Source organism: Scatophagus argus, chromosome 12 (assembly GCF_020382885.2).
Source record: "Scatophagus argus isolate fScaArg1 chromosome 12, fScaArg1.pri, whole genome shotgun sequence".
NCBI lineage: Eukaryota > Metazoa > Chordata > Actinopteri > Scatophagidae > Scatophagus > Scatophagus argus.
The window spans coordinates 17,076,364-17,097,912 of record NC_058504.1 but is presented as its reverse complement, the minus strand read 5'-3'; the positions used below and the strand labels follow the sequence as shown (position 1 = coordinate 17,097,912).

At 41.1% G+C, this 21,549-nt stretch overlaps 1 protein-coding gene across 2 annotated transcripts in view; it reads right to left on the bottom strand.

The window, feature by feature from the left end:
* ablim3 (actin binding LIM protein family, member 3) overlaps positions 1 to 21,549 on the bottom strand; it is a 41,337-nt gene that overhangs the window by 4,552 nt on the left and 15,236 nt on the right. Inside the window, exons 3-15 of one of the 2 annotated variants that reach the window (XM_046406119.1) lie at positions 17,390 to 17,573; positions 13,356 to 13,471; positions 11,099 to 11,225; positions 10,828 to 10,921; positions 7,627 to 7,714; positions 7,467 to 7,525; positions 7,305 to 7,376; positions 5,295 to 5,456; positions 4,467 to 4,496; positions 4,202 to 4,328; positions 3,356 to 3,451; positions 2,596 to 2,646; positions 61 to 189 (exon numbers count right to left, since the gene is read on the bottom strand). In XM_046406119.1, the coding sequence (XP_046262075.1) occupies positions 61 to 189; positions 2,596 to 2,646; positions 3,356 to 3,451; positions 4,202 to 4,328; positions 4,467 to 4,496; positions 5,295 to 5,456; positions 7,305 to 7,376; positions 7,467 to 7,525; positions 7,627 to 7,714; positions 10,828 to 10,921; positions 11,099 to 11,225; positions 13,356 to 13,471; positions 17,390 to 17,573 (1,335 nt within the window). The remainder of the gene's footprint in view (positions 1 to 60; positions 190 to 2,595; positions 2,647 to 3,355; positions 3,452 to 4,201; positions 4,329 to 4,466; positions 4,497 to 5,294; positions 5,457 to 7,304; positions 7,377 to 7,466; positions 7,526 to 7,626; positions 7,715 to 10,827; positions 10,922 to 11,098; positions 11,226 to 13,355; positions 13,472 to 17,389; positions 17,574 to 21,549) is intronic. The other variant, XM_046406118.1, reaches the window with a different exon arrangement.

Below are 21,549 nucleotides of genomic sequence, written 5' to 3'. Positions count from 1 at the left end.
AAATGCATCTGATTATGCAGCGTGCCATTCTAAACTCAGTGAAATGATACTGTTTCCTACCCTTGGGGGATCTGGTGTACGGGTAGTAGTCTGACTGGTTGTACGGCTCAGGAGAGAAGGTGGACAGTCTGGAGGCTCTGAGGATGTCCTCGCTGGTTCTGCTTTTAGTGGCTGCATTCATGTGATTGTCTGTGAAGAAATGGATCAGGTTAGTAGAGAAAGAAAGAACACAAGTAATTGGGAATTCTGAAACATATAATTATTCCCTTTTTGGCCTAGAGTGAGATGAGATGAAGATCAATACAATAGAATATTACTATCTATAATAGAATATTACTAATACTAGCTGTTTCCCCCTTTTTATGCTAAGCAAAACTGACTCCTGACTCCAGCCTCATATTGACAGATATGAGAGTGGCATCAATCTTCTCATCTCGCAGCTCTTGGCAAGAAAGTGATTACCGTAAGTGTAGTTCCCAAAATGACAGTATAAGACAGTGTACTGCCATGTTGTATGGAGGAACATGTGAATACCACAAAGATGTACAGTAAGGGAGAACAAATACCCTACAAATCCTCTGTTCCTGTCCAAGCTCAATATTTCGGCTAACATCATGAAAATAACCAGCATCATCTTGAGTTCAGTTCCTGCTCAGGATGAGGCACATATCGTTTCATGAGTGGTGTGAGGCAAGGATATTCATGCCAGTCTGCACTAAAGCACAATCAATGGAACTCAATGGGGGTGACATGCGGTGTAATGTCAGATAGATCACTCTTCACTCTGTTAGCCATTAGCCATACCAGTCCCAATCCATAATACATTGAATTCCTATATACATGATGCATGACACCAATGGCAGACATTCTTTGGGACGTACACTCTCAACTCAAGCTTCTACACTTACACACACACACACACAAACACACGCATTCACACAGAGTAAATATACATTATTGACATGTGATGACAAACACAGGAAGAAAAATATATACTGCACACAGAGAGAGAGAGGCATATGAAATATCTATCTTCCATCAGTGAGTGAAACAGCCTGACAAGGAGGGAGATACTTACAGTGGTAAGGTCACCAGGGAAAGTGGAGCAGAAGGTGGGGGAAATGAATAAAAGTGATTGGATGCAATAAAAAAAGAGATGAAAAGAAAAGGGAAACATTATTGGAGTATCCCCAAGAGAGATGTGGCATTGTGAGAGCTACCCATACAAAAAGCCTATAAACACGACTCTGATCAAGCCTCTTTTCTATACAGGTAGCAAACTTGTTAAATAGTACATAACAGGCCTTGGATGCACACAGTAACACAACTTCACATGTGTTTGTGGTGGATTTGGATTTACGTCAATCGTGTAAATGCTGAAACAAAAATTAATACCGTAATAGGAAGACCAAAGTCCAAAAAGGATCAACATGACTGATGTTGAGGTGTGTGTTGCCTCTAACAAGGCAAGCTTAAAGGTTTTTGAACTTGCCACTTACAGTAGATGTTGAAATTACTTTATGAATTATTATCTTTAAACAAAAATGTGTCTGTGCATGAAAACACGGCCAGTGATGTACTAATTATAGCTGAGAAACGTGGAAGGGTGAAAGTGTCCATATGTTGACAAGGTTCACTAACTACTGAACAAATACCAACAACACACAGTACAGAAGAACATGCATGACCACAACAAAGAAAAACTATCCTCCATCAAGAGCTCACTTGTGACTTGGGAATGAAAAGCCTTATCCAATAAAATGTGACAAGAAGATAGTGAATCTTTTTCTGATGAATGTACACTATCCAGATGGCTGAACTGCACAAGTTTAATGACTTGCAAAAAAGGCAAAAATAGCATCTTGTGCCAGCTGCACTGTCATGGTATTTGAATGAGCGACAAAATAAATCCACACAATTAAGATATCAGACTTCGGTTCTCACATACTCCCTATGTTTTCTACAACAAAAACAAGCACAACAGCTTACAATTACAGTCACAACCACATAATCACACACTTGTTAACCAGGCTAGGCTGAGAAATAAAAAAAAAAAGTCTCTACAGCAAATATAAATTCCAGTTATAATACAGTTTTCCACTCTGCTTTGTTCCATTGTTCTGTTTAATTCTGGTGAATTGTGTGTCCTCAGAGTCCCATTTACTCAAAACTTGTTATGCTCGAGCAACCTTCACTTCTTTCATGGACTATTCAAACCCCATTTGCAGACAAGCACCTGCCTTGCTGAGGTAACTGTGAGCAAATCTCAAGCATGTGTGTACAAAGGAAATAAGTCTAATTGTCTGATCTGAAAAATCTGATCTTCAATTTTGAGAAGAATCTTAAAAGCCAAACTCTTTTCTCGAGGGGCAACATAAAACACCATCCCTTCAAGTTCATCCTTTTCATTTATGTGGTTTTGTTATTGATGGCTTCAATTTAAGTGATAACTGAAACGTCAATACTAATAAATTACAAGGGGCAGTTGAAAAACATGAATAGGTCAATAAAAACATCTCCACTGAGGACTCAAGCACAGCATGACTAAAGCGACAGGAGGACAGGCAGGCTATGGCGGGGCTAACTGCACTGTACCCGCTCGCTTATAGATGGGAGGCTTCCTGTAGATGTTGGGGTCTCCTGTGGCTGAGGAGAGAAAGAGGAGATGGAGAGTTGAAACGTGGAGGAGTAAAGGAAGAGAGGATGTGAGATTGTGTCTGGTTGATCAGAGGAGCGGAGATGGAGGTCGACGGGACGATTGTAAAGGAAGGTTTAAAAAAAAGTAACGGTGCAGTATGAGATAAAAATGCCAGAGCAGCTACACCGATCAGCCACAGCACTAAAACCACCTGCTTGATATTGTTTAGGTCCCCTTTGTGCCACCAAAACTGCTCTGACATGTCAGGGGTAGGGACTCAGGACCTCTGGGGGTATTTTGTGTTCTGAATGTTGGATCCTTTGGGTCCTGTGGTCCTGTGCAAGTTGGGGCCTCCAGGTGGGAGGCTCCTCCAGGTGGGGGTCAGAAATGTTTGGGTGGGTGGTGTGTGTGTCAAAGAATATCCACATGATTGCCAAAATCCAAAGTTTCCCCACAGAACATTGTATTTTAAGCATATTATTAGTGTTATTCACTTCAATTGTCATTCACCTGTCAGAGGTATTAATGTTTTGGCTCAGTGGTGTATATGTGGTATGACAGTATGATACATTTTCATACCCCCCCCTTTCCTATGGAACTCAAAATGTCCCTTCTGCACGATTTGCATTAGTGAATAATGGCTGATGAAGTCTTCCCCACAGAAAAAAAAAATCCATGAGATTATGAGAAGTGCAATGAGGATATGTGGAGTCATACCTGGTACATGAAAATGTTTAGGGGGCTGGTTTGTGGTGGGTGTGCTTGATCGCCCTTCTTGGCCGTAATAAGGTGAACTTCTGCCACTTTCAGAGCCTGCAGCCAGCCACAGCCAATCACAGCAAAGGAAACATGGGCATGACGGAAGGTGTCAACACAAGTCTCATCCATGCAGATGGCAACCAAACACGATAAACATTCATTCAAATTGCACAGTGGCATAACTTTTCCACTTGTGTGATGACAAAGGTTATTGACTTGTCTTCTTACGACAGTAATTGCATTGTCAATGCACATGTGTAAGAGTTAAATGAAATGCCAGCCATGGAGCAACTGCAGCACATGAGATAACAAAACAACTATTTTCTATTTAAAGTGAAAGACACTAAGGCCCTAAGGTCATGAATTTGTACATCTTTTGTCACCACCAATTCTATGATGGCATATTCATTAAAACATAAGAGCAGTGATGACACACAAATGCAAATAGTAAGCAATGTGACATTTCAGGAAATATGCTCATTGTTTTGCCGCTTGAATTTATCAAACATCCAGATGTAGGTTAGCTTATCTTAGCCTAAATGCCAGAAAGGGGGAAGCAGCTTTCCTGGCTCTGTCCAAAAATGACAAATCTCTAAAGCTTACGTCTCAACTCAATATCAACAAGAGAGCAACTATGCATATTCCTCAAAATGTCAGACTAATCCTTTAACTTAAGTTCAGTAGAATCAGTCCTAAAATTCTGAATTCAAAAAAAGTATTCAGCTCAGAAACTCTATTTTTCAATTTTTCAATATACTGATACTAAACTCTGAGGTTTTAAGGAGTGAATGCCATTTGACTCACCAGGGTAGCCATAGTGCTGCGGAGAGTGAGGCATGATGGGGGACATGCCTTGACGACTATATGTTGGAGAGTCAATATAGCCTGGACTGGAGCACCGCCTCTGCCTCATATCCAGACTGTCATAATCCTGAAGAGACACGGAGAAGGTGAAAGAAGTGGAAAGGGGGCAACAGCGCTCTTCTGCTTAGTGACAGACCAAAATGACAACAGTTCACTTGTGTAAACCTGGTGCTCTGATACATAAAGTGGGAGAAAGAAGGCTTACCTGAGAATAAGGAGAGAGTGTCCCGAGAGACTGCAAATCAGTGAAGAGAAAAAAAGTTGTTATTTATACTGTAGCACCACGATAAAACGAAAAACAATGTACAATATATCCTATATAATGGATTTACAGACCATACAGTCTTTCCAAATTCAGTTTGTGCAATGTTTTACCCAACCGGAATGATTGGCTGGGTTGTCTGCATGGGTGTGATGACAGCAGCCACATTATAATTGATTCAGTTAGATGAATTTAAAGCTGTCAGTTTAAGCTTATTCACTTTCTTGCCAAGGGTCTGATGAGAAGATCCATACCATGCTCATGTCTGTCTAAAGCTCACTAATTAACACTGAATATTTCTTTTGTTTTATCTGTACAGAAAGTGAAACATAAAAATGTGAAGTGTGGTGCACTTGGAACAAGACATTTAAACTAATGTGAACTGTCTGTATGCAGGAAGAAAAATCCACCAATTTGAGACTCATCGTTTTTATATTTTAAGCAAATTCCACTCAAAAATCCCAGGATTTTAAAATTAAGTTTGGTTAAAAGTTATATTCATCTTGATCATATCCCCATGCATTCGTAAACAAGGTCCTCTTAGCTCAGTAAATGCTTCCAGACAGTGCTGTGTCTCTTGTTGTCAGCAAAAAATAACTGACTTGAAATAGATAATAGACAACAAAATTTTGAAAAATAAAATGTGTCAACAAAGACACATACTTCTTGTCAGCACAGCTCCATTGAAAACCTAAACAAAGTGTTTTCTCTGAAAACAGTCCAATGATGAGACCAATGCTAAATCTGGCCTGGAGTGTGCAGCAGTAGTACCTCCCCATAGCTGTAAGTGTCTAGCCTGTCATCAGAGGTGTATCTGTGGTAGGGCTGGTATGAGGAGGATATGAGGTCTGGCTGCTGGACCTCATATATGGCTTTGACCTTTGGCAGGGCAGCTAGGTCCTTATAATCTAGGATCTCATTCTTCACCCTGGCCTGGAGAGAGGACACACACATACACCAAAGACAACAACAACAACAAGACCCAACATCAACCACATGGACGATGCATATTAACAAATGAGCTGATCATGCAACAGTCAGAGGAAGTGAGAAAAAGCTGATGAAGCGCGCGCAAGCCTGTACATGCACATACGAGTGTGTGTGCGCGTGTGCTCATCGAAAGTGCACACGCACGCTGCAGAACCTGACAGCAGTGTCAGCTGTCGACCTTCAGGAGCTCAGAATGTGAGAGAAAGAGCAGAGGAAGCAAAGACAGCTAGAGAGAGGAGACAGTATGCAGGACAAGTGTGCTTACACTGCACTTCTCCCTCATCCATCACCTTAAACAGAAAGGTCATTGTTTATGAGACGGGAGCAGAGCGGGGCAGGGCTGAGCAGAGTGTGGTGACTCCTGCTTGCATGCAGACAACCCTTGACACGCTAATACTGCCAACATGCAGCAACACTCAGCAGACAAGCTGCACTGTTGGACACTTTTCTGAATGCAGCTGAAGCTTCCTTTTTAAATGGACGTGGTATGACTCTGTACAAAGGGACAACCCTCACATAAACCTGGTAGATTTATGTTTAATCAGGCAACACATTTTTTTTCATATATATTTTTGGGGTTTTAAATGGGACTAATATGGTGTTTTGCACATCAAAACATGTATAGGTGCCAAGATTATAACTGGGTTGGTTGAAATCTTTCTTTTAGACATCTAAAACACATTTCAAATTTTAAATTTGAATGTATCCAACTTATTGCTACTCTAGAGAAGCCTGGTTAAAGTAACTAGGTCCATGAATGTTTGTACAATTTTTAATGCATCCATTAATAAAGCTTATGAGAATTTTAGCCTGTACCAAAGCAGTGCACTGACTGACACCGCCATTCCTGGTGCCATGATGCTAGCATCGCTGAACATTTTCATCTGAATTTAACCCAGTTTTAACCTTCACTCCAGGGTCATTTTGACTTGTAAATAACCAAGTCAATCATCTGTACTTCTGGGAACTCATGACTGAAGATGGTCAGATATAACACATTAACACACAATGTGTTGTATTCACAATGTGACTACATTTATTTTGTCGCTTTTTTAATTCTTTTTAACTCTAGTCCCATCAATAGTGACAACAGGTGAGGACACAGACACGTGAACTGGCCAAGGGAGTGAGCAGCCTCTCAGGTTGGTGCTTCAGACTGTGGCTTGTGTTACTGGTGTAGGAATTGTGCTTTTAGGATAAGCAAATAAAACATGTACTACGAATGCCCTGTGAGTCACACAGCCTGACACAGCCTGCTCTGCAACACCATTAACAGAACTGATGCATTTTGTTTGTGCATGGACATTGCAACTATCAAACAAACTCACAACGTATATCTAATACATCACTGTAAGTCTCTTGATTGGTCAAATTTAAAAAAAATAATTGACAATAACCATGCCTTGGGTCTGCGGACATGTCCTATTCAAAGACAAGTGTAAATGAACTCTTAGCACCACCTGCTGTTGCGGAGGATGAAGTACTCAAGACATTTGAGAGAAGCACAGAAGTATACTGGGCCACAAAAAGTGATTTTTTTCTTTGTAGGATATATATTTCTGTACTTAAAAGACTTGCTCTATTTGTTTCTGGAGCAAGATGTATTAGAAATATGTTTGATTTGTGAAATAAAATGCATTAAATTTTATAATGGTGTATTTGCAATGCAGACTGTGCTTGTTAGTGAACTGCATGGCATTTGTAACACGTTTTGTTTAATTGTTTAAGTTTCGGCAGGAAATTAACTTCATGTAAATCTGACTTAAAACTGCAAGATTACAGGCTACTTACACATATAACCCTATTGGGTGAGCCTATGGAAGAGCCCGGTGGGGAGATGGAGGCCTCTGACAGGCGTCTGTGCTGTGAGGTACAACAGAAGAGGGGAGAACACATGCTGTGAGGAACTTACAGTTTTCACTTTGAAATTTGTCATTTCAAACTCTATCTTACCCTGAGTCTCCTCTCTGCCCTCGCTGCCTGCTTGCATAATGGGTGCCACACCTCACACCCTTAAGACAAGCAAGAGAAGGTGAGAAGACAGATTGGCAGATTGTGTGTGTCTGTGTGCGTGTGCATCTCAGTTTGGGGATATACTGGCATTGGAATTTACCTGTCAGGTACATTTCCTCTCCTTCTTTGAACATCATGTTACAGCGGGAGCATCGAGCGCAGGTTGGATGGTAATGTTTTCCTCCTGCCTGGGAAAAGAGAAGAAGAGGCGTGACTGAATATAAATTAGCATCATGAGCAGTTTCACATAGTGAAGCCTAATATACAGATTGTGCCCCCATCATGAGCAGGTCATTATCTCCATATGTTTTCTACTGTATATTACCTGACCACCAATGGCCTCATAATGTTCTAAGACATCGCTGCATAGCCTGTAGTTGTTATGTCATGTTATAGCCACCACCCATTCTCCTCCAATGTATAATTAGAGCAAAGATCCCTGTGGGTCAGTCACATGAAGAAAAGTGTGTGGGTGTTTGTGTGTGTATGTGTGTGTGTGTGTGTGCATCCTGCAGAGAGAAAGAGGGAAGTAGGTGGTCACTTAAGTGAAGGACACAAGAGCACGATATATGTCTGTGTACATTCAGAGCACCTTGAGGGAACACGTTCGACCACACATGACACAGGTGAAACAGGAACATGAAATGATGCAGTCTGATGTCACTGTCTCCATTAATCCACACGGTCATGATGTCTCTCACGTGTCCCCGTGGGGGCCGAAGGCTGAGGTGTGGCCCCGTCCCATCACCTCTGCTTCCCTGATGTACCACTAGAGAATTTCTATTAATAGAAGCACTGCTGACATGTGGCCTGTGTCAAGGAGACCTGAACTGTTTCATCTGAACACACCCACACCGTGAATGTATGTGTGTCTATGTGGAGTATTATGTCATTGTATGCTGCACTGACATTTCTTGCATTCCATAAAACTGATTCTTTCATGTGATCTGAATATATTTTATGTGATCTGGAAATTGGGCCTTTATGAGTGTGCACTGTACAAGAACTGCCAAAGATTCTTTCTGATGTCTGAGCTGTATTTGAATCCCTTTTCTGCTCGTCTGTCTCAGGTTACTCTGAAAGGAAAGCCAGGAGAGGATGTGGCATTTCCAGCTTGTGCTTTCCGAGCAGCGAAGCATTTACTGTCTGTGGTTATATACCATCAGTACAACAACTGCTATTAACACTTCGAATGAGGCCTCCATTTTCTCCAGTAGTATTTAATAGGCTGCTAAATTTATGGGTGGACTAAGGATGGGGAAGCAAAGAAGTGACACTAGAGAAAGGAGGTTTTATGCTCATCTTTCTCATGCTTCTTGTCTCTATTTCTTTCCTCCTTACTCTATTCTAAACAACTCATTAAACTAGCAACCTTTGGCTCTGAACAGTTAAACTGAAAAGGGGCTCTGTGGATCAAGCCTAATCATCAGCACAGATGCAAACGCAGACAGATTAGTCTTTGAGGTTTTCCGGTAGGAGATAAAAGAAACCAGTGCACTGGTGAAAACAAGAAACTTAAGATAAGCCAAATTAATGGACAAATAGACTTATTACTGCAATTCAACAACCTGCTTGCATGTATGGAATCACAGCATTTAGAGTTTCTCCAAGTCTCACACATGTAAACAAATCTCCAAGCGTATATGAATATACAAGGTGGTTACATCAGCCAGCAAGTTGCCCTGCATATAGATCCCCATGCAATTAGCCAACTTGGCTATTCCAAGGTGCTATTTTCTGTTTATTTTTGGTCGAACTCAGAAACGAGCTTTTTGAAATGGTTTGTGTAAAAAAAAACAAAAAATGTTAGTTTAAAAACTGTCCAGACACATGTGATCTGTGCAAGTCCTCATCTCCCCAAATTTCTGTAACAGAGGTGCTGTGGGCAAAACTGTGTGCAAAACCACAGTAGCAACATTTAGAGAAAACACCAGGTTGAAATACAACAGACCGCATTTGACTAAAACTATTTCTGTCAGAAGACTAAAAGCCAAGTCAATTTTATTTATGTATCAGAAATTTGCCTCAGTGGAATTTACAAACAGCCTGTGTAACACCCTGTACTATATCTAGACCTTTGATACAGATGAGGAAAACATCCCTGACAATACCCCTTTAACAGGAAAAAAACAGAAGAGCGACAGAGACAGAGAGACATGCGATAAATGTCATGTGTATGGAACCAACATAAAATGACAGCATGACAATCGGGATGGCAAAAGGTCAAAAGATTAAAATCAGGTAACAAATAAATTGGAATTTATATGTTATTCTTACTTGTATACTGTTTGCTTGGGGAGTTCTTAAATATGTATATCATTGTGATATCAAACAAAGACGAGAGAAAAGAATGTCATGTGTGCAAGCACTCTCTCAAATGTTCAGAGAGTGAGAGAAAGAGACATAGAGAGAGGGAGACTCGCAGATAAAGGCTGACATGCCGCCACATCTATAAATAGCCCAGAGAGGCTGATAGTCAGAACAAAGCACTTTACACCAGTCATTCTGACAAGCAAAGGAGCAGGGGGACAACAAGGCACTGCATGTGTGTGTGTGTTTGTGAATGCGTCTGGCAAAGTTTTACTATGTCTGTTCTCTTTCCTAATGTCCCAACAGACATGAGACACCCTCCAGGGACTCTTCCAAAACATTTAATTAGCATCTGCACTTTATCACTTTCATTATTTCAATCCTACTCCCTTCATTACTTTCCCTTCGCTACCTTCTTAATCACTTCCTTCACTGTGCTCCTCAGCCCTGTCCCCTCTGCTCACCTCCCTCCAATCCTCTATGACCGTTTAAAATTGCTTCAGCGTAAGAGCATGCAAAGCTCAAATGTGCATTTCTATCACTGCAGAATTTGCTTTTTGAGTCTCTTCTCCTCCCATCTTTACCCTCTGATCTTTTTATAACTCCCTTTTCCTCTCAACTCAACTCCTTGCGTGTTGTTACGATTCAGCCTAGCTTCTTTCCTCCTGCCTGTGGTCTGTTTGGCTGCGTGTCTAGAAAAAACAGGGAACAAGGGGATGGGCACCAATGTTTGACCAGGCTAACACACAGCAGCTGAATTTGTTTTGATTTAGTAAAGCAGGGTTCCTATCACCCTCGATCTTAGGTCGCTCACTCCCTCAAGGGCTTAAAGGCAGCCGACCATGAAATGCTAACCGCTCAGTTCTGATAATGTAGATTACCCTCAGCTACCAGTCAGCTACCAATTTAGATTTACTGTATTGCTGCGGAATACTGAACAGTTAAATCTCTGTTAACCTCATGTCATGTTGATATCTGGTCCCATTCTCACCTCCAGAACCCTTCCACTGATGTATCTGCTGCACGTCTCACATTTCACCCCATACTGGGCATGGTAATCTGCTTCACAATATGGTACTCCATCCCTGCAACATGGAGAATAAAAACAAAACTGCTTTAGTGTTTAGCCTATCTGGAGAAGAACTGCTTATGAAAAATCAAATGTGTATTTTTGTAGGTCATTTCTGGTTATCGATCAAATGCTAATCAAAGGCTTTGACTGAAATATTTTCTCTGTAGATCTTGTGTTTTTACACACTTACTTGCTGATGTACTCTCCTGTGAGGACCATGTTACAGGTCCGACATCTGAAGCAGCTGACATGCCACTGTTTCTCCAACGCCAGGAGAGACTGACCATGCTTGATCTCGTCTCCACACCCACCACAGTCTTGAGAGGAAAGAAAAGGAGATCAGAATGGGAAAAGAGACAGGAAGAGGGGAGGACAGAGAAAGAGATAAGAGGACATGTAGCGATGAGGGGAAGGGGGGAGAGGAAAAGACAGAGGAAGATAAAGTGAGGCAAGGTTTAATTGTGCATCTTTAAACACCTGCTGTTCCAAGTGTAGTGTTCTACCCCTGTGGCACAGCCACCTCCTTAATCAATAGTTGTACTAATGCAGTATTTTGCAGAGCTCTGAGCCTTGTTCTCTCAACTGTACACACTGTTAAACATGACTGAACGCAGGCAGGAAGCAAGTATCACTGAAACAGCCTCAGAACGAAGACAGTTGCTTAACCCCCACCCCCAGGCATGTATGAATCTTTCTCTGTCTATCTATATTGCTTGTATATTCCATTTCCCTCAGAACGGTGCACTAGCAGGCATTATTGACCACTACTAACAGGATAAGAAAGACGCAGGACAGCACAGAGGCTGCAAATGATGCACAGTTGTCAAAATGCCAAGAAGTCCAGAATTCCATTTGTTTCCATTTAGAAGACATTTGGCTTAGCTTAACCTTTTCTGACCAGGTTTGCTGGCCCTGACAGAAGCATGGAGCCACAAGGGACCACTCTACTCAGCCCTGTCATCCAAGACAAACTGCAGTTAAAAAAAAAAAAATCTGCAGTGTATTGAGTTGTTCCTCTGCAGTCCAAATAAATCTTAACTGCCATTTGATGGTGATAGTGCAGAGTCTATACAGCCAAGTCTTCAGCCCAGACTGTTCCTGTGCACAATTGATTTTCTTCTGAGTCATGATACAGTTGCTGTTTTAAATCAGTTTTAGATCATCTACGTGATGTAACAGAGCTGTGAAATCATTAGGTATGGTTACATAAAATTTTACACTGAATGACAAAGTGAAGAAAACTGCCTCTGCACTCTTGCTGTGCTTGTGGATCTGTGCTGTCACAGAAACAGGTGACAGGTTTCATCAGCTGGCAAAAGCAAAATATGACATTATTAATCAAGGCATAGCCAGATGCTCAACATGTTTTGATTTAGCTTTTAAAGGAGTTCAACATTTTGGAAAATACGTTTATACACGTTCTTGATGCCAGTTAAATAACAAGATCAATTCCCTTTCATATCTATCCCTTTAACAAGTGGTTAGCTGACCGTAGCTTAGCATAAACACTGCAACTGTAGCAGACTACAACTAGGCTTGGTCCATTGGTAACAAAACTCACCTGCCAGCACTTCGAAAGCTCACTGTTTAACACATCCTATTTTGTTGCTTTCTGAAAGAGCTAGTGCTGTGCTGAACTATGCTAGCATCAATGTTCTCATCCAAACCAGCAGGAATGTAGGTTTGGATATAAATTAGAATATAATAATTTGTATTGTGTACTGTGTAATATATTTTTACAACTTTCACACACTGACCTCACTGTATATCTGCATTCTTAAATGCTAAAATCACTGAGGAACAGGCTGTAAAAGCCAGTGCATTACTTTCAGTGTTTTAGACTGCCTCCTCATAACACAGAGTGATGAACATGTACTTGGGGAGCTGTTTGGATTTTATGCTCTTGAATGGAGCAATGTGGGTCGAACAGTTATGCACTGCCTCTCCATTGTCATTTATTACTGCACGACCAGTGAGCAGTAGCCTGTTGTCCATACTTAACAACAAATGATTGGCTATCAATCACTATTGCTCTGCTGTGGGATCACAGCTTGTCATTTTCCTGCTTAACACTGAAAATGTGACAGCTATCTTCCCACATATACCTGACATACGGGATATGCAGTATGTAAATAACAGCATGTAAATGAGCATACCATAGCATGTGTAAAAGGTGTGCAGTATGCAGGAATACGTGATCCAATGTACAATGAGCACACAACATCCTCTATTCTCTGCATGCTGACAGTAATGAATGAATGATGTGTCTGTTTGTGTTGCATAATTCTCAGCTGGCTGATCAGCGCGGCAGGTCGAGCCACTGATCTGACAGACACTTGATTAGTTAAATGAGCTAAATGAGCCTCATGGACACATTAGACTCAGAACACGTTAGCGGCTGGTGGCCCTAAACGGAATGGACAGAGCGAGGCGGACGCTGGACTTACGGCTGGGCCCGTGGATCTTGATCGGTTCATTGGACTTGACGAGTGTGTGAGAGCACTGCTGGCACACGCAGTCCTTTCCACTGAATGTCACTCTGTCTCCGATGGGGAAGGGTTTACTAAAGAGGATAGAAAAAAGATAGTGAGGAAATTAGACAAAAAACACACAACAGGAGATACAAATGCCTGTGGTGATTCTGGAGGAATATAGCAGCTTATTAGAAGGAAGTAACAAATAGGTGCTGGCACAAACTGGGTGACAGACATGCCATAATGCTGCCATCACAAGCCTAATACATGCTGACATCCTCTACGAACCTGAAAATGCATTTCCAAACAGTTGGGGCAGCGAGTTAATTGGACGCTGATTGTTGCAAGAGCACCTGGCTGCTCTGTGATTAAAGCAGCAATAATGTGATGCTTTTTTCTTTCTTAAAGACAAACTGGCTCTCTCAGTGAGACTGAAAACTTAATAGGGAGTCTATGTGGAGTGCATAATGCCTCTTTCGCTTTCAGTCTGTCCAGCTAAACTCACTCTTCCCGAGCTCTCTCCTTACATAGCTGATGCCGCCAGTTCACCTTTTCCTCACCACTTTAAAGCTAAACCAAGATTAAGAAGCGTAAATAGGCACACATGCAGACAAGAAGAGAACATGACAGCAAGACAGAGGCTATGAAATTAAATTTACCATATCATGTTACAATGTTTCATTCCTCTTTCCTGTTCTATAGCATTTTCATACAGACAGATTGATTTCTTGAGGATGCGAGAATGAATGGGGAGCTAAAAGGCTTAGGGAAGGCTGTTTAAAAGACATAGACAGCAGTAATCCTTTTACTACCCTGCTGAGTCCTGGAGCCAGAGCCAAGACCCAGAGGGAGGCTTGATTCTCCAGCAGAGTTCACAGTCAGCGCACAAAAGTGCATCTATGTACACACTCACATGTACAGAGGCAAGCATGAATAAAGGCTGGTACAATATACAGTTCATGCACAGATGTGAAGGTTGTAAGCACTCAAAATGCGCTTCCATAGGAGCTACAAGTATTTTACAACTGTTTCTGTTGTGGGACTGGTACAAATAGTATTCCAGGTTTGCTCCTTTGTGCTTTTATATTATTCAAAGAAAGACAATGTTCATAAATAAAACAAAAAGCACACACAATTAAACAGAACATGTGAGCCAGGAGGGACATTTCACCACACAAACTATTCAGCAAGGCTCTGGTAAAGGGACGCAAGTTGATGAAAACTGGTGCGTTATTTATTTAGATTTCATGTTAATTTCAGCCTTCAGATGGCTGACAGGTCACACTGAGCAAAAAGGCTAAACACAGAAAACTAGAAAAGTCTGTATTCAAAACAGGAAGCCTATTTTTCAAGATCTGTATGTGTGACCACCTTTAAGGATAACACACATACACACATTCACCGTGCCTGGCTGTAGTTACCTCAGCTTATAGTTCAACTTGACCACAGAAAATGCTGCTGAAGAGTGTGCAAGTCTGTGTCTGACCTTGTCTTTACCTGTGTGTTGCTCTCACTGCCTTAAGACATTCTTGCCTTGTCAGCCTTTCTCAGCCCTTTAAAAATTTACTCTGGTAACATATTTAATGCATTTCTTTCTCAAACTGGCCACAGAAGTAAAGTTATTTTTGGATTTAGCATTTTGAAGTACAGCTTTGATCACCTCACTGCAAAAACATCAGCACGGAGAAGTGAAACTTGCAATCTGCAATATGTTCATTGGTTCCGAGAGCCGTGATGACAAAGAGAAAGTGGGACAATGATGAAGACTTAAAGGAAGATTACGTGATGCAGATGATGATTAAGGGCAGGGAGATGATGATGGTAATTATGAGGATGAGAAGGAGAAGACGAGCAGGGGGGATGCAAAGACATACAGGAGGGGAATAAGGGGAAAAATAGAGGAGGTACAAGAAAAGACTGTGAGCAATTTGACAGAGGGCAGATGGAGCAGGAAAGAAGAGGTTCACCCCTTGGCTTCTCGCTGTCTCTTCCAGTTGAATACACATATGCTGACACTCACTCACTCACACGCTCACACACACACACACACACACACACACACACACACACACACACACACACACACACACACACACACACACACACACATTGCTGTCACTACCAGGACTGCTGGCTTTCTTTGGCCAGTTGGTGTCAGTTCAGAGTTCAGTTTTTTTTTTTTTTGCCAGTGGCTGCTGGGCATGGTCGCATGTTTATCAGCCAATGTCAAGCAGATACACACTACACTCCTGGAGGGAGGAAAGGAAGGGTGGCTCTTATGTAAACCTTATGACACATCAAAACAGACAGGGAAGGGAGGAAGAGCAAAACAGAGACGGCTTTTCCCACATAGCATGCTTGTATATGCAAAACAGAGAGAAAAGACTTTTTAAGAATGGAACATGAAAGAGAAAGAGTAAATAGAGGATGGTGCGCAGTGTGAAATGACGAAATAAACAGAGGAAAGGAGCCAACATGGATGCTGATTCTGAGTTTGTTCAGGAGGAGCTTAACATGAACACGGAGGTCAGAGGAGAGATGGCCCACTTTTACTAAATTTAACAGCATGAAACACTGGGTCAATTTTCTTTCTGGAATCGTGACTTGGATAACCAAAATGACAGACTGCTTGAGCATTCCAATCAGGCATTTATTGACATTTAAGAGCCAAAATGAGACTGAATCATAAGTTCAATGGTTGGCATTACTAAATTCAGAAGTGGTGAGACATGGCGGTGGAGCTGGCGAAGATTCACATTGCTATGGCTCTCTCTTAATTGGATCTGACTGAGAATCCCAGGAGCAGCAGCTTGCCAGTTACAAGGTAGCCACACCCTTTAGTATACCCTACTTTAGCGTCTATTTTACTCTAAATAGCCACATAATTTATAACCTTAAAATCATACTCTACAGAAGAAGACTTGAAGCCAGCAAGAGATAATACATCAAGATGATGTTACAATCATACTTCTTTTTGGAACCACTGCTTGCCATTGGAACTAATGCTGCTTTAAGGCACATCTGCACTGGCTTCATTTTTCAGATTTCAGTCTGTGTACATTATGCACACACTTAATGTACAGTATGCCTGTTGTAACATTACATATTATAACAATGTACCATTGGTAAATGTGTACTCATAACAGCAGGCAATATGAATTAAATACTTTATCATATATTGCAATATCAACACATACTGTGATACCAGAAACACAATTCTGTGTCTGCTGAATGTGAATAAGGCAAGCTGTTAGTCAATATTTTGTTTACAGCTTGTTGCATAATCTCCAAGTGGTCAAAAATAAATGTATGCAGGTTTAAAAGTACTGGGATACCTGATCATTTCACCAACAGGGACTTTAATGACATCGCATTCCAAATACACAGACAGCTTTTCAGCTCTAACAGCTTCCACTCTTCTGGGAAGGCTTTCCACAAGATTTTTGAGTGTTTCTGTGGGAATTTTTGCCCATTCATGTAGTAGAGCAATAGTGAGGTCAGACACTGATGTTGGACCAAAAGGCCTGGCTTACAATCTCCATTCCGGTTCATCCCAAAAGCAATAAAGTCTGAAGCATTGTTCAAAATGTCTTGGTATGCTGAAACATTAAGATTTCCCTTCATTGGAAGTAAAGGGCCGAGCCCAACCCCTGAAAAACAGCCACAAAAAGTGTGATTTGTGGCAAAGAAAATCTGCATTTGCTGAAGACATTAATGGATAGCTAATACAGAATGAACACAGTACAATTCATACTGTCTCATGTATATACTGCGTCATAACAAATGGCAGAAAGTCTGTTGAACATAGCTGTGAACCTAGAACACTGAACATATTTTTGTCATGGGTTGCTGGATACATAAAAAAGCTAAAGTTAATGGTGTACTTTTTGTTTCCATGTGATCAGAAACACTAGTACAAATGAAAAATGTTATTGTATTCTTGTTCAACTGGTTGTACTACTTAAAGCACATAGGAGATTGTGCGTCTGTTGTTTGAGCATGCGTACCTGCAGACACTGCAGACAAAGCACTTGGGGTGGTACGTGCGACCCAGAGCAGAGACCACCTCTCCGGTGATGAAGCTGTCGCAGCGGTCGCAGCGTGTACCATACAGACGCTGGTAGTCTGCCGTACAGATGTACTCGCCCTTCTTCTGGAAGAAGCCAGATCGAGCCAAATCACAGTTGCACACTGTGAAGAGAACAGGTGAGGGAAAGTGAGAAGTCAGGACACTCAAAACATTGAAGCGTTTCCACATTCTCGCATGTACTTGTAAAATCAAACAAAATAACATCCATTAAACTTTTTTAAGTCTGTTTACATGTGTTTATGTGCCTGTTTGTGCTGTGTGAATGTTTGTCTCATGACTGCTAGTGAAGTCGTTCAGCTCCAGACAGTGGTGAGCCAATTTCCTCTGATGGGAAAATAATGATATAATCAGTGGAAAAGTAATTTTTTGCTCGACAACGTGAGGAAGGAGACAAAACAACAGGCCGCAAGTTCCCAGCATCATCATAAAATCTACAACAGACTCATTAAACACCAATGGCGAAGTCAACGAAATAATTTGCTGTGTACATGCACAAGGTGAATATTCCTTTTGTGCATGTGCGCCTCCACGTTGTGAAATCTAAGCAGACAATATGCGCTGCAGCTCTGAGACTGAATTCCAGTGGGTGTAACAAAATAGCTCAGAGGCGTTTTCAGGGAACAGTGGCCAGTGTGGTTGCTTGTCTCTGGTTTCTCCCAGTCTGTGCGGTTTACCAGAAGGAGGAGTTGACAGTTATTGTAACCTCTGGCTGGAAAAAATGTATGGCACTGATTACTGTCACAATGCCATGTGAACAAATCCAGATTTTTGTTTACAGATAAGAAATTTTCACAAAAATGTCTTAAAACTAGTATAAAGCGAAAATAAACCCTTACCACTGCTGACCTTCACACCTTGTCTGAGTATCACAACCTTGAGCCAGCGATTACTCGACTGCAGTGACACACTGGCTCTATGATGATAAAACTGGGATTTTCATACAACCCATCAACAACCACCATACCAGCACCAACCAACGAGCTGGAACTACTAAGAAAGCGTGCTGCACATCCTTGTACGTCGCGTCAGTGGACCTTTCATTTACTGCAACATCAGGCTGAGTCTGTATACATTTTAAGTTTTCTCAGCTCTTTAAATCAAATTATTTACTGAATGTGGTAACCAAACTGACTGTAGTGCACACCCAGCAGAAATGACAATGAAAGCATACTGTTTCTACACTGAGGCCAAACCAGTCACTGTTGACAGCCTGAAACTAGAATCACTGCCTCACAGTTGTATGCCTCCATGTGCTTATCAAGTTGTACTTTACATTCAAGTCTGTCCGTTCATATAAAAAAAACCCAGTGGGGACTTTTAAGTGTAGTTCTTGGTGAATCCTGGTGTCTTCATTTAGAAACCGTTTTTACAGACAATTACAGAGGACAGTTTTGTGACATGCTGCAAGGACAATGTTAATACCACTTTTGTGTGAAATTCTGTCACAACTGGCGCATTAATTCAGACTTTATGGTCAAAAAACTTTGTGAGGTTTCAGTAGTAATAATGGAGAAATGGGAAGTGACATAACTTTATTTGTATAACTGCTTCCATACAGGAAATGCAGCTCAAAATGCTGCACAACAAAGAAATTGCAAGCACCAAGTGCTTCACATAAATAAAACACAGAATAAACATAAAAACAGGGATAGAAAATGTATGTAAACAAGGAAAAATACAATAAAGATGCATAAAGTATATAAGTATAAATAAGTTAAAATAAGGATGAAATAAAATACAGAGAAACAAAGATGGAACTACTGAATAAAAATACTTAAAATTAAGCTAAAATCTGTAGAAATAACTGAATAAAATCACATAAAACTTTTTGCTGCAACTCCAATTTTATTTTGGCTTTTGCTGGGCAACTTGAATAAACAGATGATCAGTGACCTTTCATTACCAGTAACATAATACCTCCAGGCACAGACATAGAAAGAGAAATATAATCTAAGTGGAAAACCTGTTAAACTTGAGATTAACAATATCAGGTCCAAACGACGATGCTGAAAACTTTTTTGCAAAACACTGCCAGCAAAAGAAGGTGGACTGTGCCTCGGTAAATAAAGCAGTAAACATTGTAGACTCAACAAAGCATCATTCTGTTTGTGGTTGAATGAAGCGCCTTGAAAACCAACTACTGGCTGCAATTAAATGGCTTCATCCTGGCTGCTGGCAGACTGAGGGCTCACAGACACACAGACACAGACAGACACACACACACAAGCACATAAACCCTTCAAAGGGGCTCATTTAATCTCAAGCTGTTTATGAGTGGAGCATATTGACTTAATGGTGTAATAAAAGATCAATGGGCCTTCACTTAAAAACAAAACAATCTCAGTTGCCACAGGAGGATGGAAACACATAAATTTATCCCCAATGAGATGGCACTGTACATATGCAAAGACAAGATGATGAAATGGCACTGTGTGTATGGAGATATACAATGATGGATTGTTATTATTGCAAAAGGTCATTGGCATCAAAGGTATGGCAGCTGCAGAAGTGCAGGAGAATGGAGAAAAGAAAACAATAAAGAAAAGTGGGATGTATGAGGAATGTATCAGCCATAGCTGAGATTCAAAATAGCCTGTTTATAAAATGTATGGTATGTGTGTGTGTGTGCACGTGTTCCTGTAGTTGTGGGAACAAAAATTTGTTTACACAGTTTACACCTTACTACGGCCTAAACTGGGGGCAAAATGCAAGTCGATAGAATGAAATCATTGAATATTGGTGTGAAGACTTACTTTAAGGTTAGGCTGACGTTAGGGTTAGGTTAAGTTTAGGATTAGGATTAGGCAAGTAATGTTTATTGATATGGTTAGGTGGTGGTTAGGCCTCCAGGAAATGAATGTAAGTCTATGTAATGTCTCCAGAAGTGATGGAAATAAGACTGCGTGTGTGTGTGTGTGTGTGTGTGCATGTGCAAACCACATTTCCAGAACCACCAAACAATGGCAACGACCTTCAAAAAGTGTCCCTGCTGCTGTATTTTTTTAAACCAAACTAAAATTCTTACCGGAAACCCAAATCACAGGCTATCTGATGCCTTCATGGAAAGGGGAAACGGGAGAGTAAACATTTCCACATCTACTGAACTCTCCATAATGTAAAAAAATGTGTGCTATACTGTAGTAAAATGCTCAGCCATCATTTTCTCCTGTTCATTTGTCCTCTTTTTCTCCCTCCTCTGCTCTAACCCCTCTCTCTACCTCAGAATGACTTGCTTTTCAATCATGTGCCTAGATTGATTTTTAAATTACTAGAATCTGCTCAATTAGCCTAATGCACTTCATTAGCATACGGACACCTGACCATATCGCAGCTGGCCGACTGATCTCCTTAGACCGGATTGGTTCACCTGTTCTGGCTTATCACATTGTTTTCTTCTGACTGGACGATTGGCTGGTTGCATTATAAAGGACGTCCCCCCTCCTCAGTTGCCATAGGAATGTAAACCTGCCACAGTTGCCCTAGAGACAGTCTGAATGATGCGGTGGGGCTGGTGGAGGCACATTTGGTTGTGTTGTTGATTTAGCTGGGGGCTTATCAGTTTGTGTGGTTGCCTTTTCACTTTTCTGTTTCCTCTAAGTTCTCTCATTTTAGCCATAAACTCATGCCTCCATGTGTTGTAGTTGCTAGAACAGTGGGTGGAGTTGTGTCAGAGCTTGGTGTCTCTGCTGCTGCTGAGATGTGGCTTAGCTTGGCTCTGAGAAGAAAGGCTTTGCTAACAGCCACACCACTGGCACCATATGATGTGGACACCCACCCATAAAAACAACAGCCCAATACAACCGACGTAGGACCATTATGGTTTGTTTAATTGTCCCATGACTGGCCTTTGGAGATTTATACTGCAGCTAGCCATGGGAAACTTATGTAGAATTGCTGATGAAAAGTTTCACTTGTATTATTTTACAGAGATATACTGTAGTCAGATTCATCATTAGTTAGCCTCCTACACCAAACATAATCAGCTTTGCAACACCCAACTACATCAAAGACTTCATTTCATGAATTTGCTCTTTTTCTGATTTTTCTCTGAATGGCACGCTAATGAGGGAGACTAAA